The sequence below is a fragment of the Adiantum capillus-veneris genome, chromosome 12, assembly GCF_014529385.1.
Source record: "Adiantum capillus-veneris isolate H3 chromosome 12, ASM1452938v2, whole genome shotgun sequence".
Taxonomy (NCBI): Eukaryota; Viridiplantae; Streptophyta; class Polypodiopsida; order Polypodiales; family Pteridaceae; genus Adiantum; species Adiantum capillus-veneris.
In genome coordinates, this window is record NC_140942.1 from 861,077 (window position 1) to 879,160 (window position 18,084).

The 18,084-nt window shown below is 43.2% G+C and overlaps 1 protein-coding gene across 2 annotated transcripts in view; it reads left to right on the forward strand.

Moving 5' to 3' along the window:
- Positions 1–1,623: 1,623 nt before the first annotated feature.
- ABH1 (ARM repeat superfamily protein) overlaps positions 1,624–18,084 on the forward strand; it is a 54,868-nt gene continuing 38,407 nt past the window's right edge. Inside the window, exons 1-13 of one of the 2 annotated variants that reach the window (XM_086524748.1) lie at positions 1,624–1,883; positions 10,439–10,498; positions 10,593–10,649; positions 10,731–10,802; positions 10,889–10,951; positions 11,060–11,236; positions 11,312–11,419; positions 11,497–11,563; positions 11,650–11,852; positions 12,191–12,261; positions 12,349–12,433; positions 13,466–13,534; positions 13,628–13,746. In XM_086524748.1, the coding sequence (XP_086380874.1) occupies positions 1,797–1,883; positions 10,439–10,498; positions 10,593–10,649; positions 10,731–10,802; positions 10,889–10,951; positions 11,060–11,236; positions 11,312–11,419; positions 11,497–11,563; positions 11,650–11,852; positions 12,191–12,261; positions 12,349–12,433; positions 13,466–13,534; positions 13,628–13,746 (1,238 nt within the window). In that variant the 5' untranslated portion in view covers positions 1,624–1,796. The remainder of the gene's footprint in view (positions 1,884–10,438; positions 10,499–10,592; positions 10,650–10,730; positions 10,803–10,888; positions 10,952–11,059; positions 11,237–11,311; positions 11,420–11,496; positions 11,564–11,649; positions 11,853–12,190; positions 12,262–12,348; positions 12,434–13,465; positions 13,535–13,627; positions 13,747–18,084) is intronic. The other variant, XM_086524749.1, reaches the window with a different exon arrangement.

The following is an 18,084-nucleotide window of genomic DNA, read 5'->3' on the forward strand; positions in this document are numbered from 1 at the left end:
GTCTCATTTGTTTGTGCGTGAAGATAAATGCTTTGTCCACTTTTTTTTTTCAAAGTAATGAACTTAATTAAGTTTTGCATGATTATAAAGATATGTTCCTTGATGATTTGCCTCCGAGGTTACCTTTAGAGTAAAAAATCAACATAGTATAGATGTGCAACCAGATTGTAAACCTATAAGTAAACTATAATATAGGCTTAGTTATTTCAAAGATAAGGAATTAGAATGTCAACTTGTTGTTTATCTTAGGAAGGGTTTTATTCAAAGCAATTCCTCTCCATGTGCATCTCTAGTGCTCCTGGTGAAGAAGAAGGATGGCTCTATGTGCATGGGTAGACTATCGGATTTTGAGTCAGGTTACAAACAAAAACATGTATCCTATGCCCATAGTTGATGAGCGTTTTGACCAGCCTCAAGGGGATAGGTATTTCCCAAAGATTGATTTAAGATCTAGCTATCACTAGTTACAAATTAATCTAAGTGATATTCCTAAGATAGCTTTTCATACACGGTTGGTCATTTGAGTTTCTTGTTCTTTCTTTTGGATTTCCAAATGCTTCAACTTTGTTTATGAAGTTCATGAACAAGGTCATATGACCTTATTTAGGTAAATTTGTGGTTTTCTTTTTGAATGATATCTTAAAAGTGGGGAGGAGTGTGCAAAATCCCGCTGCAAGGAAACTTTCATGTTTTATTTTTTTGATAACATAAAAATGAACCAATACATAATAAAGAATAATAATTTTAAATATGATTTAAAACATTAAAGTACAAAAATGCTAATTTATGGTTTTCTGCAAGGTCTTCTTGTTGTATGCGAAACATTATGATTGCAATGTACCAACGATGGGACAATGATGGTAAGCTCAAGCTTTCTCTCTCTCTCTCTCTCTCTCTCTCCTTCACTCTCCCTTAAGTGATAAATATGTCAGACAGAACTAGAGGTATTAATCTACTTCATATTTTCATCTTTCTATATGCTATTATGCACTATACACTACAATGTAGATAAAGAAGCACCCTAGTTGTCTTAGAAAAGCAATTTCCAAGGAACCCATCCCTCCTTTGGTTGAATTCCACCAAAGAAGGTGTTTTAAAATTTTTAAAGGGAAAATTACCAAAATACCCCTCTAATTTGTGGAAATTCCCAAAATACCCTTGTATCTATTTTAGCTGGATTGTTCACAATTTCCTAATCTTTATTCTTTTTTGACAATGTATATCCATTTTTTAGTGCTTAGCATGTAATTTGTCACAAATTACCTCCCAAAAAAAGACAAGTATGTCTAAAAATAATGAAGCAATTCATCTCCAAAGCCTACATAACCAGCTCAAATTCTAGTTTTAGTATCTTATATTCATAGACAATCCGTCTTCTTATGAAAAGCTACAATTTTTTTAATTTTTGGATAAATTTACTCTCACAACTACGGGTATTTTTGAGAATTTTGGAAAATTTGAAGGGCAATTTGGGAATTTTTGACAAAATATGAGGGATATATTGGGAATTTTTGAAATTTGAAGGGTATTTTGGGAATTTCCACAAATTAGAGGGGTATTTTGGTAATTTTCCCTTTTTTTAAGGAGCTATGGATGAAACGCCCAAAACGATCGCCCATTTCAAATTCGTTGTCTTTAGGCCTACAATGGCAGAACCCAAACTTGAATTTGCGAAGCTCACTGACCTTGGCGCTTTAAACTCTGCTCAATCGAAGAGTCGCCTTGCTGGTAACCCTTCTACTTATTTCTTGTGAATTGCTTGGAAGCTTCGCAGCAGGTGGTTGCTTCCCAATTCAATGGCTGCCAGTTGGAGACAGTTGATTTTAAGAATCGGTGAAAGGTGCACAGCGTATGGGACTCTTGCAGATGGGGAAGAGCATATTGTAAGTCCATGGAAGGAAGAGAGAGAGAGAGAGAGAGAGAGAGAGAGAGAGATATTTGGGCTTGCTATGGAGGATACAAAGATGCATGCCACACAGTATGAGGAAAAGTCTTTTGTTCACAGTAGAGAGGCCCTGGAAATTCTTATATAGGCCCTTGAAAGCAGTGCACGTGAAAAGCTTCAAGTCTAAAAGAATCTTGGTCCAAAAGCTAGCGCTAGAAGCTGCCAGCACGATTTGCGGGAACCAGTACACGTGCACATCAGTAGCGCAAACTGCAGGAGTCCGTACTGTGCCACATCAGCATGTCAGCGCAAAATTCGGGTTGTTGGTACAGCAGTGCTACGTCATCAGCTCCCCACAATTTTGGGTTCCTGCTTTTATTTTATAAGGTTTTAGACACCTTAGCCAGGTTCCATAAGTTGGGCGGGTTAGGTTTTTAATCCTAGCCCCTTTGGGCCCCTCGATAGAAACCTGCAAGTTGGTAAAACTTCTTCTGCCTCTCTCACTAGGGTTTTGACCCCTCTTTGTCCGGAGTCCGCAGTCCTTTAGGTCATGCCACGTCATCACTTTGTGACAGCAAGTCCCTTGCCTTGAATCAGCCCCTTAGCTTCCCCTAAAAGCAGGGATTGTGCTTAAGTAAGCAAGCAGCCCCATTGCTTATTAAATTGACAGGAATTGATCGGCTTGCTGGAAAATCTAATATGTGGGCATGCTAAGGCGATTTTTGAAGCTCCAGACAAGGTCGTGAGGTTGATCCACAACAGAGGGGATTGCTAATGGGCTGGGCTGGGATGGTGAAGAAATGAAATGATATATTAACGTCTTCAAAAGGCCAAAATGACCTATGAGACCAAACTGTTACAAACTGATGAATGTGATATCATGTTTGGGTACGAGAGAGAGAGAGAGAGAGAGAGAGAGAGAGAGAGAGAGAGAGAGAGAGAGAGAGAGAGAGAGAGAGAGAGAGAGGATTTTTAACGTCGTAGGAATCTATCCCAAGAGACCTTAAAGATCTATCACGACGAGGAGAGTTGAACTCAGAGAGAGAGGGAGAAATGAAATGATATATTAACGTCTTCAAAAGGCCAAAATGACCTATGAGACCAAGCTGTTACAACATAGTGAATCTGATATCATGTCCGAATACAAAAAAGGATCTAAAACAAAATACAACTACTACAAGCTGGGACTGTATGGATATGCGAGCTAATACAAAAGGTACAGAAGGTGTAGTACAATGGAAGAAGGGGGGGAAATGGCGATGATCCATCCTCAACTAAACTCGAAAGTATGGCTCGAATCCTCTGCTGTAGTCTTCGTCGATGCTGTGTAGCTCCTCTCCTCACTCGTGGTAGTTCTAGTGCTCGGTCTATGATAGTGCCAGTAGTGGTAGTGTGAGTGCGGACAGAGCTCTGCAATGGTGGCTGCTCTGTTGGTTGCTCCTCTGGCTGTCCAATATCTAGTGTAAAGAAATCTGTAGTCTGTCTCGGGGACTGTCTCTCTCCAGCTCTCCTCAATAAAGTGTCTCTATGCATGTAACTCAAGTAAATACAGTCCAAGACATCTCTGATCCTCATAACTCATGACCCTAGATAGAGGCCCAAATAGACAATGGAAACGGCCTCATATCTCATAGTACACTGTGCAATGACATATAATGTAGCTCTGTCTCTGGCTCTAGATGACATAAGCGGCATATCCTGCTATCTGCTAGTATCTCTCTGAATCTACTAGTCTCAATCTCGAGCTGATCTGAGGATGTGCGTATCTCACTAATGGCACAACGCAGACCATGAGATAGACGTGTGTCCATATAGCTGGGTCGAATCACAAACCCATCTCTTGTGAGGTGGAGAAGATGCTCTCTAGAGAAAGCCATCTCCGTGTCCAACTCCTGTGTCGGCTCTATCCATGTCCTCCTGGTGTCCAGCAGAATCAGCCTGATGAATGTGTCACAAGATGGGCACCACGTGCCAATAGAAAAGAACAGACTGAACAGACTTTTAGCACTTCATTAACAACTGAATTGAGAGAGAGAGAGAGACGACACGCTACACGGAGTGGCGGAATTCCTCCCCAGAGAGTATTGGCCCCAAACCTTGGTGCCCCTTTCGGTATTTCTTTATATTGCATCAACACAGTACAAGCCGGTACTCGAGACTCTGCACCTTCGCCAGGAAGCATGCCAGAGAATGAGCCCTAACCTCATATTTAAAAGCCCTTGACCTGAAAAGCAGTTACAGTGGAAAGCCTTCAAAACTCAAAAGCTTCTGGTCCAAAAGCAAAGCCAAAAAGCTGCCAGCGTAATTTACGAAAATTCGTACAGCTGCCACGGCATCAGCCAGCGCAAAACGCGGAAATCCGTACAGCTTGCCACGTCATCAGACAGCCATCGTATTTTTCAAAAACCTGTTGTACAGCTGCCATGTCATCAGCTTTGTGTGAGTGTGTGTGAGTCTTGCTTTATTTTAATCCCTTTATGTCACTGGGGCCCCATCGGACGGGGTCCCTATAAGTTGGTAGGACTTCTTCTTTTTTTACTTGTTCTTCTTAGGGTTTAGGCCCCTCGGCCAACATCTGCAAGTTGGCTCCATCCTTTAGGGCTTTGACACGTCAGCAGTTTGTTACATCTCCCCTTCTTGAAAGAGAGTAATTGTCCGCAATTACAACATATCTGCAAAACAACTCAAGTTAGCTCAAAAATTTTTGAGGGTCATTCCGAGGGACAATCAGTTTGCTCTTTTTGATAAGGAGTTAGCTTCTCCTTTCGGCTCTTTTGATCAAGGAGTTAGCTTCTCCTTTTGGCTCTTTTTATCAAGGAGAGAGAGAGAGAGAGAGAGAGAGAGAGAGAGAGAGAGAGAGAGAGAGAGAGTGAGAGAGTGTCCATTAATGTCCTGTGGAGGCCAAAGCTGACCTATAGGACAAAACCGATACATCTTTGGTTACATTTCACTTCGGGTATTATAAAAGGAAAATAAGTGCATGTGCAAAACATAACCTCATTGCTCTCTCATGAGAGCTAGGTTTAGAATGGTAAGAAATCACTGTGTGCATAATGTGTCTACATATATAGAAGACCTAAGTCCATGTCTTTGTGGGAATGGATGGATTCTTGAAGTCTCGGATAATAGCTTTTCCTCCTCTATACACTGTCCATTTTCCTTGCTTCCTTGCTTCTCTGACTTTAGCCAACTTTTTGGCTCTATTTTTGAGTTGAAGGGGTGTCAATTCATCTGAGACCCATACCGATGTACCTTGCAATGATTTAGTCTGCTTCATTACCTTGATCTTCTCATGTAGGTTGTAGTAGCAAACTTGTGCCTGCTTCCCTTTAACTTCAATGTGAGTTGGGTCACCAAGATGCACGAAGGGCACCACTTTACTTAATCTTTCCTTACGTATGTCTACATCTAGGATGTAGCCTTCTAAATGTTCATCTGGTAGTCAACTCCGACTTCAAGCTGGTTACCTCCTGCTGTAGCCTCTTCAACTCGCTCATGATGAAGGTTTCCCATGGCGACATTGGTTTGAGAGGGGGTGGGATGGGTGGGATACTTGAGGCCACGGTTGCCGCAAAAGTCTTCTTGGGTGGGGCCATGTTAGTGTGAGTTGGGGGGTGCTGTATATGTCCACCCCACAGGGCCCCCGCTCCCCATTGGGGGAGGCAAAAGAAAAAGGACTTCCCCCTTCTGCTTCTTCCTCTTCTGTAGCTGCTGGCAGGGTTGGTGGGACGAAAAGCTTGCTGGCGAGAGTGACGGGCTAGCGAGGATTTGCCCTAGCGAGAGTGGCGGGTTGAAGCCTGAATAGGCTGCGCGCTGGCGAGGGCCTTTTAGTGTAGTAAACGCTGGCAAGACGAGAGGCGAGCGAAAAAAATGCTGGAAAGCTGGCGAGGGAAGAAAACACTGGAACGCACGAGAGAGAGATGATGATGATGTTGTATTTACATCCTCGGGGGGCCAAAATGACCCATGGGACCACAAAAAAAATCTACAAGATGCTCCCCTCATGTGTGTAGAGGGGGTAGTGGGTTAGTAGCTTTCTTGTGTGTTAGTGTTGTGTGATGATCCAATACTTTGGCAAAGTAGATGCCTAAAGCTACTGGGGAGGGGTGTGTCCGAGAGAGAAGCTCCTCAAAGGTGACATCCCCTTGCAATAGCAGTGGGAAATCAGCACGGATGTGTGCGTATGCTGGGCACTCGATGGTGACATGGGCCTCGCTTTCCACTTTGTTTAAATTGCATTGTGTGCATGTCCTTCTATTTTCCTTAATATTAAGCCACCCTCCTGTTTCAATCTTGAGCATGTGTGATCGTGTCCGCATCAAAGTAATGGCCCGTCTTGCCCGGTGGGACATAGGTGTCCTGATATGCATCTGGGTGTCCCAGTCTTGTAGGTCTCCCAATATCGTGTATTGATGTGTTTGCCATAGTATTCAAATTTGGACCTGTGTACTGCTGTGCTCCATCTAGTGTGTAAGGCTTCAAGTATGCTTCTATCAAAATTCAGCCCATGCTCATGTTCAGTGCCTTCCTCTATATGCATGTCCACATGGTCTCCCACATTCCATCTATAGAGAGAGAGAGAGAGAGAGAGAGAGAGAGAGAGAGAGAGAGAGAGAGAGAGAGAGAGAGAGAGAGAGAGAGAGTTCTATTATCGTCCTCGGAGGTCAAATATGACCTATGGGACCGAATGAACATGTCACGTGGTGTGAGTGGAGGTCATAAGTGACTCTCGATGCTAAAAAATGGTTGAAATGAGCGTCGCAATAGAGAGTCCACATCGTGGTTGGGAGAGGAAGGTATGTAGGGAGAGCTCATGGCTGAATATATGGGGAAAAGAGGACGTAATGTGGTCAAAAGCTGAGCACTCAAGTAGTGTGTGGTACTCACTCTCTCGCACTTGACGAGGGCATAAGGTGCAAAGTTGATGAGACTCCACGCCAGTGTCCCAACGTCCTCTCTTGCAGCGTAGAGAATGGGAGCTAAGACGAATGGAGGCAATGCTGTGGATCGCACTCAACGGGATGGGCTCAAGGATGTAGGGATGGGTTCGGTTACCTCGTTCGGAGAAGAAGAGAGATTTGTAATTTGGGGCAATGTGTGTGGTGTAATGGCTGAATCAAGAACCTCCGGATTTCTCCCAAGCCGTGATACATTGGCGTTGTAAGGAGGCCTCATTAACTTGGGAGTCGATCGACGCATCCTTGACCAAGTGACATGCATTCCATCTTCCAAACCATTTCTTGATGTCAAGCATCCACCCTGAACTTAGTATTTTGCTCTTGCATGTCTTTTGGACCTTTTGACTTGCTTCATATGCGATTCTAGGAAGTCGATGCAAAGGGCTATGTTGTGTTTTAAGCATGTACTCCACACCCCTTTGCATGCCCAAAACCTCAATGGGAAGCGATCCGGACTCAAGAAGTAAGAGAATGTAGGGTGTTTGTGTCTTGACTTGGAGAAAGTTGGTGAGAAAACGCTTTTGGACATTTTCAAACTCTTTCCAAGTAGACTTCTCGATGCTTCCACCCCACACCTCCACTCCCTAAAGAAGCACCGGTGTCACCAATGTGTCAAAGAGGTACTTTTTGAGAGCCCAACACTTGATCTCTCCAACATTGCACATGTTCTCAAATGCATAATAAGCCCTCTTTCCGGCTTCCAAGCGACGCATTGCACAATCCTTCCATTTATGATTGGATGGAACCTCAAGGCCAAGATACTTGAAGTGATCTACCACTTCAAGTTGCTCATTGTTGTATACAATGCATGGATTTTCGTCATTGAGGGTCTTTACAAGCATAACCTTGGTTTTGGATCCATTCACGATCAGCCCGCTATGTAGGCAAAAGAGCTCCAAGACACTCATAAGCTTTTGTGCATCTTCTAAGGTATGTGCCAAGAGCACTACATCATCGGCATAAAGCAAACGCATGATCACCGCATTCCGATCTTAACCTCTTCTATGCCTTCTTGCTGCATAAAATCAAGAACCATGCATTCCAATTCATCAATGAGTAGCCCAAAGAGGGTTGGAGAAAGTGGGCATCCAATGGTGCTTGCAAAAATTTCTAAAATTCCATCTCCCACACGTAATCGACATATCACTTTTTGGTAGATGCGAAAGACTGCATGCATAAACTCTCTCGGCACTTGAAGGCTTTGTATACGTCTCCAAAGATTTCCTCGCGGTATCGTGTCAAAAGATTTCTTGAAATCCACAAAGCAACAATACAACTTTTTTCCTTTCAATCAAGACGCTTCCATAAGAACTCGAAGAGTGACAAGGTGATCAATAGTGCTATGATGCTTTTGAAAACTTGCTTGGCCAAGCGCACGTTTGGAATTCTTTTCAGCCCATTTACTTATCTTTATCTCCATGATACATCCAAATAACTTTGCCATCAAAGAACCAACCATTATAGTGCGATAGTTGTTCACATTGTTTACATCTCCTCCTTTGTGCAAAGGTTCAATCCAATTTGCACTCCAATCATGAGGCATGCCATGCTGAAGTGCAAGGTTAAACATATCGCATATCCAGTATCGTGTTTTCTTGCTTGTCCGTTTAATCATTTCAGCCTTGACACCTTGAAGGTTTCCCTGCCTTGCGAGTAGCAAGTTTCTCAAGCGCGCGGCATACATCTTCAATGGTAAAGAAAAAAGACATAAATGGAAGGGAGCTACAACACTCCATCTTATCAACACTAGTGTGGCCGGCGGCCTTTCGGCCACTCTCTCTCTCTCTCTCTCTCTCTCTCTCTCTCTCTCTCTCTCCCCCCCTGCGTGCGCACTGTCCTCACTGTAGCCGGATAAAGCAAATTGCGACACGTGGCACTTGAAAACCAGTCTCCTTAATATATAGTATAGATTGGGTTGCTCATAGAGGTTCTTGCAATGCATATACATGTCCTCAAGAGTCAAGTCACCAAAGCTCTCAACGCACTTGCCTTTTAGATTTTGCCAAAACTTGCCACATGCATGTGCTTTCTCTTGCGCTAAAAGAAGTTGTTTTTTGACTTCCCACCTTCTCCTCTTCTTTTGAACAAGTGCTTTGTATGTGTGAACATTCCAAGTAAACTTCCTTGTCTTTGCTTGCATCCAATCTTAGGAAGTATTTCGGGCTTGACTACATTCCATGTCAAACCATTTCTTCTTGGTGCTACCCTTCTTAGACCTTTTGCAAGACCTGTGTTTCACCGAAAAGCATTCCTTCGTACAAGAGAAAATTACTTCTTTGAAAACTTCCACTTGCATTCTAATGTTGGGCTCTTATGATGCTCTATCATGCTTAATTTGGTCCACCATATCAGCATATATAAGTGCTCGTTTGAAGTCTAGACGTAGGTACAAATGATTCACATCATGATGGGAGGCTACATGCTCTGGCCGTGAGGTCAATATATAACATCCTATGATCCGATTCCGGATTCCATTCACCAAGTGTAAAGCTTTGTATGCATTCTAGAGTGGCTTCAAACATATAGTCAATAACGCTATCACCATTGTGCTTTCTACATGTAAAGTTATTGGTGCCTTGCCATAGAGATACACTATTTGCAAGAGCATTCCGGTACTATTGCACATATGTAGAAGTGACTTTCCATAGTGATCCAGTTCTTTTGCATCATTAGAACTTCGATTATACATGTATCAGTCATCCATTCTTCTTGAGACATGCGGCATGTCGACTTGTTGTGTGTCGTGTTGTAACGTGTTTGTGTGAAAATGACCTGAGAGAGAGAAGAAGAAGAAGAAGAAGAAGAGAGTTTCAACGTTGTAGGAAACTATCCCAAGAGACCTTAAAGATCTAGCCGACGAGGAGTTGAACTCAAGACCTCTTATTCAAGAGGAAAATGACATAATTAATCTACCACCCGGGTGATAGAAAGGTTATACCATTTTCTTCTTTTTATTAGCGCCCACACACACCCACACACCCACACACACACCCGAGAAGAACAGAGTTTTAACGTCGTAGGAAACTATCCCAAGAGACCTTAAAGATCTAGCGACGAGGAGTTGAACTCAAGACCTGTTATTCAAGAGGGAAATGGCATAACCAATCTACCACACTTGGGGGAGAGAGAGAGAGAGAGAGAGAGAGAGAGAGAGAGAGAGAGAGAGAGAGATGAAATGAAATGAAATGTAATATTAACGTCTTCAAAAGGCCAAAATGACTTATGAGACCAAAAGGTTACATGTGGTGAATCTAATACCAGGTTTGGGTTCAAAAAGTACAAAGAACTGAAAAGAAAATAGTGGGTAGGGGTGAGGTGTGAAAGCTGATACAAAGGGAATACGAAGAGAGAGAGAGAGAGAGAGAGAGAGAGAGAGAGATGAAATGTAATATTAACGTCTTCAAAAGGCCAAAATGACTTATGAGACCAAAAGGTTACATGTGGTGAATCTAATACCAGGTTTGGGTTCAAAAAGTACAAAGAATTGAAAAGAAAATAGTGGGTAGGGGTGGGGTGTGAAAGCTGATACAAAGAGAGAGAGAGAGAGAGAGAGAGAGAGAGAGAGAGAGAGAGAGAGAGAGAGGAATTGATGCAGGAAACCTGCTATGCGTTTGTTGTCAGAGACTTACAAGATTCTGAGAGCGATATTTTGTCGGTAATATACTCAATATTGGAACCAAGATTGAAAGATTAATTTGTAAGTATAGAGGTGCGGCAGTTCTGTAGCATACATCCATTTTTTTTTGCAGTGGTTGATGCAGTGCATTGAACAACTCCCACACAAAATTCCTCTTTATGGGACTTTGGTGAGCATCCATTTGTGATCCATAATAAAACCTGAAATTTAAATTGGTACCTTAGCATTTCCAACTTTAATTTGAGGTCAGGTAGGTCTTCTGAATACAGAGGATTCCGATTTTGCGGCCAAAGTGGTACAAGTAACTCGAGAGCATATTGAGGTTAACCACTATAATGCCCTTCATTCAAGTTTTTGAGTTTTGAGAAGCCCATTTTGGCTTTTAAAGCAAAGAGCTTATGTCTGCAGGAGGCATTGGCTTCAGGCGACTGTAACAAGCTTCGGGTCTTGATCAGATTTACTGCTGTTCTTGTATGGTTGTCTCTCTCTTTACTATTGTATCTTATCTCAATTTTCATCCCATCATGCTGTGGGCATGCAGCTTATCTATCTGAAATGATTGAGCTGTGTAATGTATAGATGAGCAACAATGTAATTGCACCTGCATCCCTTGTAGAAGTATTGGAAACGCTGCTGTCATCAGCAGCAACAACTGTTGATGATGAGAAGGGGAATCCGGCATGGCAACCGAGAGCTGATTTCTATGTCTTTTGTATCATGGCTTCATTGCCATGGGCTGGCATTGAGTTGTTGGAGGTATTGGGCCTTCTCTTTATTGAGTTTCTGATCACTTTTTGCATCGTCCAGTGACAAGTTGTCAATTACCTGCAGCGAGCACCGGAAGAGTTGGAACGTGTAATGGCTGGTGTTGAAGCCTACCTTAGCATTCGAAAGCCCATTAATGATACATGTTTTAGTGCTATTCCTTCAGATAATGAAGTAAGTGGTTTTGACTTTTGTGCAGCTGCTTTATATTGAATAGAGGCACGCTTGAGTGCCAGTGGTTATTATTACAGGACTATCTGGTAGACCTTTGGAAGCGAGTCAAGCATTGCCAAGAAAATGGCTGGAAGGTGGAGAGTGGTAAGCCTGAAGGGTCGAAAATTTATAAAAGTATGCCTTGTGTTTCTGTATCCTAATCAGTTTTGCACTGCATCTTGTTTGTGCAGTTCCAAGACCGCACCTTGCCTTTGAAGCAAAGTTGGTCACTTGCCAGACTTACGATTTTGGGCCTGTCACGTGTCCAGACCCCCCACAAGCACCTGACAAGATTACAGCGTCTTCCTTTGGCAAGCAGCGGCAGGAAGCTGAACAAAGGTTTCCCCAAAGACTTAAACGCTTAGTGATATTTCCATTGGCGAAGACAGATGAGGTGAATTTGATTTTAAATTTTCAAATCTTTGTCGCATCTTTGTTTCAAAGGTTTAGTCAAGTAAGGTTCTCTAACTTTTGTGCCTAAGCCTTTTGCATTTTCAAGTAAATAATTGATGGTTTTTATTTATTTTTGTTTAGAAACAATTAAGGCATTTTAAGTTTTTTTCTTTATCCCTTTTCTTGAGTGCCTTCACTTTGTGGTTTTGTGAGTGCTTTAGCCTTTCTTATAATTTGTAAGTTCATACTTTTTTGACCTCATGAAGGTATAATGTTACAAAATTTATATTTTCTTTAGCAATGCAAGGGTTTTTATATTGCTTCTTTTCTCTGATACAGTGTATGACGCCGATAGATCGTTTTGTTATTGAGGAATATCTGCTTGATGTGCTGTTCTACCTCAATGGGCGGTAATTATTTTGTTAATGAGAGTAATTGTTTGGAGATTCTGTGTGCAAAAGGGCTTATAGTTTGGTGGGTTTGCTTTTTGATGCTAGTCGGAAGGAATGTGCAGCATACCTTGCAGGACTTCCGGTACCTTTTCGTTATGAGTACCTAATGGCTGAGACAATCTTTTCACAGGTTTTCATCCCTTCTTTGCGAGAAAGTGTTTTCATTGGGGATTTTTTCTGTTCATCAAGTACCTTGTATGAGTTAACATACAGACTTGATCCTTGACAAAGACCAAAGTTCATCATTTTCCATGACCATTAAAGTGCAACCTTTCAGAAGCTATGTAGCTAGCAAGGCCTTGCTAAACCATCTTTCTTGAGAATGTTTGGAATAAATTGACCTGCAGTTTAAACAAGTTGTCATTAGTTCTCTTGGAATGATTCTGTTTTTGCATATTTTCCAGTAAACATTTGCACAAAGTTCACATAGTGATACAATCAACAACGATGAAATTGTTGAAAATTAGTGACCTGATGGAAATATTGTGAAGTGGGAAGAGAATTTTGACAATTTACAATACATAAAATAATTGATGGAATATGTAACTTCACAGACTATGTGTTAGGCACCAAACTGCACCATACATGATTAATATATACCGGAGTATTGTAGATGCTAGTGATGTACAAACTTGAAACTTGGAGTTTTGGTAAGTTGCAGTTGCATCTCAATATACTTGCATCGAAATCTGTGAAAAACAGTAGTGAGACTGTTGAAAACATTTTGAGCGCTTGGTGCTTCCTTGACTGTCATTGGAGTTTCCCACATAATTGCTTTCCCTGTCTGCATATCCAGTGTCTTCAGTTATTTAGAGTGTGATTGTCAAGGCCCTTTTTCAGGAATGTAGGTAATCATTTAGCTGTTATAATGTAGGAAACCTTAATAAAAAGGAACTGCAAAAGATTTAATTCAGAGCTGCTGTACTCAAGAATATTCAAACTGCATCTTCAGTATCTTTCATTGGAATTTGGACCACTTAATGCCTGGCAAAGTTCAAGGATAGAATTTGTCAACATTAAAATTCCCTAAATTAGTCTCATTTGATGAGTTCCTTTGAAGTGCAAAGTTGATTCTGTAATGTCATTATAGATAAGCTTTCACACTTCTCTTTTTAAATTGTACCTTGCATGGATGCTCCTAATTGGTTGGTTTTTTTTCCAGCTTTTTCTTCTTCCAAAACCACCTTTTAAACCTATATACTACACGATTGTCATCATTGATATTTGCAAGGTAGGCGTTTCTATTTCTTGCAAGGAGGAAGAAACTTGATATGAAGCTCAACTATCTCAGGAGACTTCTGAATACAAAATGGATTATCTGTAGGCTCTTCCTGGAGCGTTTCCAACTGTTGTTGCTGGAGCCGTTCGTGCCTTGTTCAGTAAGATGGGTGACCTTGACATAGAGTGTCGAACTCGGTTGATAAATTGGTTTGCTCATCATTTGTAAGGATCATACTTTCTAAAGAACGAAAGTGTTTTTCTTGAAGCTTGATAGAATGACTTTCATACCAGATCCTCTCTAATCTTACTTGAAGAAGCATGAGTAATGTGTTATGGCTGATTTTTTCTGAGAGGTCTATGAAAAGAAAATTTTGTTTGAGGTTCAGAAGGCTTGAAACTTTCAAATATGCAATCCTTGGGCTATTCCTCCCACAACATTTTTAATATTTCTGTGGCTCAAGAAAGATCCTCCTATTTGTTCTTAAACTATCCAGCAGGCTACATGCCCCCTTTCAAGAGAGTACACTATTGTGTGTTGCAAAATCCTGCGGAGAAATCAGGCACTGGGCATTGTTGAGGCCATCTCCGCTGAAGCGTGATCCAAAGGCGACTGTGCTCTTATTGTGCCTTAACGCTGGCCTTTAGCAAACCGATTATGATGTGGCCCCCCATGTGTTCATCATGCCTGGAAGAATGGAGGCGACGACGTGCATGGTCCGTAGCCATATTTGCTGTGCCTGAATCAATCCACCATGTGTACATGATACATCATGTCTGAGAGAATGGAGGCCATCACACGCATGATCCTTAGCCTTATTTGCTGTGCCCGGGGGAAGTCTCAAGGATAGCGTTTCTGTATCCCCTCAGGGTGCCCATGTCCAAGGCAAGTTGTAGGGTGTGTGCTCTAGGCTACTATCCCCACCGCTGTCCTCAGTCCGACAAGCCACCAAAACGTGGTATTTCCATGGGACTTGTGGCTAGCGTAGAGACGAGTCTAGAAAACTGAGAGGAACTCATTAGAGAGCCCTTGTTGTTGCCAGTGCTGAGCTGTTGCTGGATGGCCTCACAGCGAGCCATCAGGATGTGTTGTCAGTGTACTAAAAGAAAGGAACATGAGAGTGGTTGAGAGAGGCAAAAGGGTCAGTGTGGCTGGACATTGTGTGGCCAGTGTGAAACGGCCAATGGCCTATAGTTTCACCCGCAGTCGGGAAGGGAAGCTCTCCACGAGATGGTCGGACCAGTCCGCACTGGAATCCGAGCAATAAAAGGGTGTCTAGGCTCAGCTCCAAGTCGTTTAGCCCCTCGCTACACTTATAAGTCGGTGGGTACTAGGGAATTAACTCAAAAGAGGCAAAGTGGACACTTGGCGTCTCCTGATGAATTTGCCAGAACCATTAGCAAGAGGGGTCACCCATCTCAAGAGAGGGGGCTGATTTTTGCTCAATAAGTGACTACAGTGTGTGTGTGAGTAGTGGATGCAGGTGATCACAACTTTAATGGAAAGCTTGCCTTCTCCCTTGCTCTATGTAGCGGGATGATTTGCTCTCGCGCATCTCTCTCTCCCTTTGCACATATGGTGATGCCCCACTAGTTGGGCTTCTCAGATAACCATGTACAATTCTGGGGTTTTATGCTTGTTTGCCAAGGCAAGAGCCTTCTGAACAGGAACCGGATTAGCTAATTGCTAATCCCCCACAGGTACGCACAGTTCCATCACGAAGGATTGCGAGAACGGAGAGTTTTCTTGTGTGAAAACTTGTCCGTTTCAAAGGGGAACTGTCCCATTGCGTGCGGGAGCACCAGAGACACCCACAGACGTGTTCGCTCCGTGCAAAACAATCCAAAACAGACAATTACAGCCTGCTGTGTTTTTTTGCAGGTTTAGGGTTTTGCACCTAAACTGCAAGACATCGTCATGGGAGCCTCGGGAAAGCGTCTAGATGCTTAAACAGGGCTTTGGGCACGTGACAGTGCCAAAACAGGGAATTACAGCATGCTGAAATTGACCTGCAGCTCATTGGAAAGCTTCCCAACCGCAAGGGAAAGTGTCCTTGACATGTACTTTTGGCCTACAGAGGTTTTTGCGTTGTTATGCTGGTGAAATAGGGTCAAAAACGTGTTATTACAGCCATGGACATGTTTGGACAGCTTGGTGAGAGTTAGGTGAAAGTATTCGGATCGTCTATTTGCAATAAGAATAAAGAAATACCGAAAGGGGCGCCAATCTTTGGGGCCTACAGGGTGTCGCTGTCTACTTGGTAGCGCTCTAGCTGCCAGGCCGTGCTTTGTGTGAAGTGTTAATTCTAGTCACATGCTTATTCGTGAAGTTCCTTGTCACAAGACATGCACCACGTGCCAATAGAAAAGAACAGCCTGAACAGAGTTTTAGCACTTCAATAACAACTGAACTGAGAGAGAGAGACGACACGCAACACGGAGTGGCGGAATTCCACCACAGAGAGTATTGGCCGCAAACCTTGGCGCCCCTTTCAGTATTTCTTTATGTTGCATCAACACAGTACAAGCCGGTACTCCAGACTCTGCACCTTCTCCAGGAAGCATGCCGGAGAATGAGCCCATGGCCTCATATTTAAAGGCCCTAGGCCCCAAAAGCAGTTTACATGAAAAACCTTCAAACTCAAAAGCTTCTGGTCAAAAAGCAATGCCAAAAAGTTGTCAGTGTAAATCACGGAATTCTGTACGACTGCCAGCGCAAAACATGGAAATCCGTACAGTCTGCCACGTCATCATGTCAGCGCAATTTCCGGATTTTCCGTACAGCTGCTACGCAAGTGTGGGTCCTGCTTTATTTTAATCCTTTATGTCACTTGGGCCCCAGCGGACGGGGTCCCATAAGTTGGTAGGACTTCTTCTTCTGTTACTTGTTCTTCTTAGGGTTTAGGCCCCTCGGCCGTGATCTAAAGGTTTGCTCTGCTCTTCAGTGACTTGACACGTCAGCAGTTTGGGACATCTCTTTGTGTCATAAAGTTAACAATGTAAAGATCGGGTGAAAGCCAAAGTCTACCGCCCTATGGGCCGGTTTCATGGTTTGGTTGCCGGGACAGAATCACTTTTTCCTCAAGAAGTGAGCCTCGGTTGGTTTTTGGTGAAGACAAAGTACAAGAACGCGGGATTACACTCTGGCTGACAAAGGTAAAGGCATTATGGAAGAGGGTTCCTCTTTCCACGACAGACAGACAATGCCTACGGCTTTTGAGGTCGGCGAGAGTTCACGGCCACCCTTGTCTGTACCACTTGTTGATGTGAATGCTCCACCAGTGTAGGGCTTTATGACTAGTCAACTTGAAGATGATGCATTCAGGACTAAGTTGGTTGCCGTTGTGAATGTTTTCACTCGACTGGTGAAGAACCCAAGGTTTATGGAGTTTTTGCAAGCGCCACCAATGCCATAACAGACAAGGCAACTCACACAGCCTGTAGAGCCCGTTGAGGCTCAAGCTAGGTCCTTCATGCGTCCCAGCAGGATAGGGAGCACTCGCACGTTGCGGAGTCTGTTGGAGCTCCAAGACAGGTTCCTTCCGTCCATGAACAAGTGATTAGGACGCCAATTCCATAGGTTTGGCCAGTTCAGCCCGCTGTCACAAACCGGTGACGTGGCATGGCTAGCAGTACACACACACCCTGGCAGGACTCGGAAAATGCGTTGTAGGCTGACGTGGTATCACGTGACACATCCCAACCCTTTGTGTCTGTGGACAAGCTATACCACAGCAGGGTTCAGTCAGTCCAATCAGTTTAGATTAGCAGTGATATGGCAGAGTGGCACTTTTGTGAGTCTATTCGTAGACCGTGCATGCCCAGTCACTTAGCATAGATGCATATCCTTCGGTTGCGCACAGCATGATCATCGGAATTCCCATCAGAATCCATTAGCATCAGTTAGGGGAATTTTCCAGTGCATTTAGCCTATTTTTGGTTATTTTCACTTAATATTTTTAAGTGACTTTCCAACAAAAGTAGGTAGGGCAATTTTGCTAAGTTAATATATAAGCAAACCCAAGTTAGCACTTTCTGGCAGAAGAGGCAGCAGGAGCTTCCTGCTTAACAGGCAACTTCTCAGCAGTACCCCCCAGGACCCCCAGCGTTTTTGGATTCCATCCTCGTCGGGCTAGTTCCCACCATTGGCGTTTTTTCATTTGCAGACCCTCGCTATCAACCTCTGCATCCTAGCCGTTGCAGATCCCAAGTATCGCCATCAAACTCCATTTGCTAGCGTTTCCACAATTCAGCCATCTCAGCGTTTTTGCAAGCATCAACGTTTTTGGATTGCAGATGCAGATCAGCCTAGCGTTTTTGGCTAGCAGCAGGACCTATCAGCGTTTTCAGTTTCAGCCCCTTACCACATCAGAACCACAATGTTTTCAGCCTATGACACAATAGCAGATCAGCCCCAAGTTGGTTGCAGATGTTCCTTCATTTTCAGCCATAAAAACGCAGCCAAAACAGTCATTTTCAGCCACCGAAACAGTCCCGAAATTTAGCGATTAGAAGATCCCAGATTTCAGCCATCAAGTCGTCGTCGTCATCACCATCGTCGTC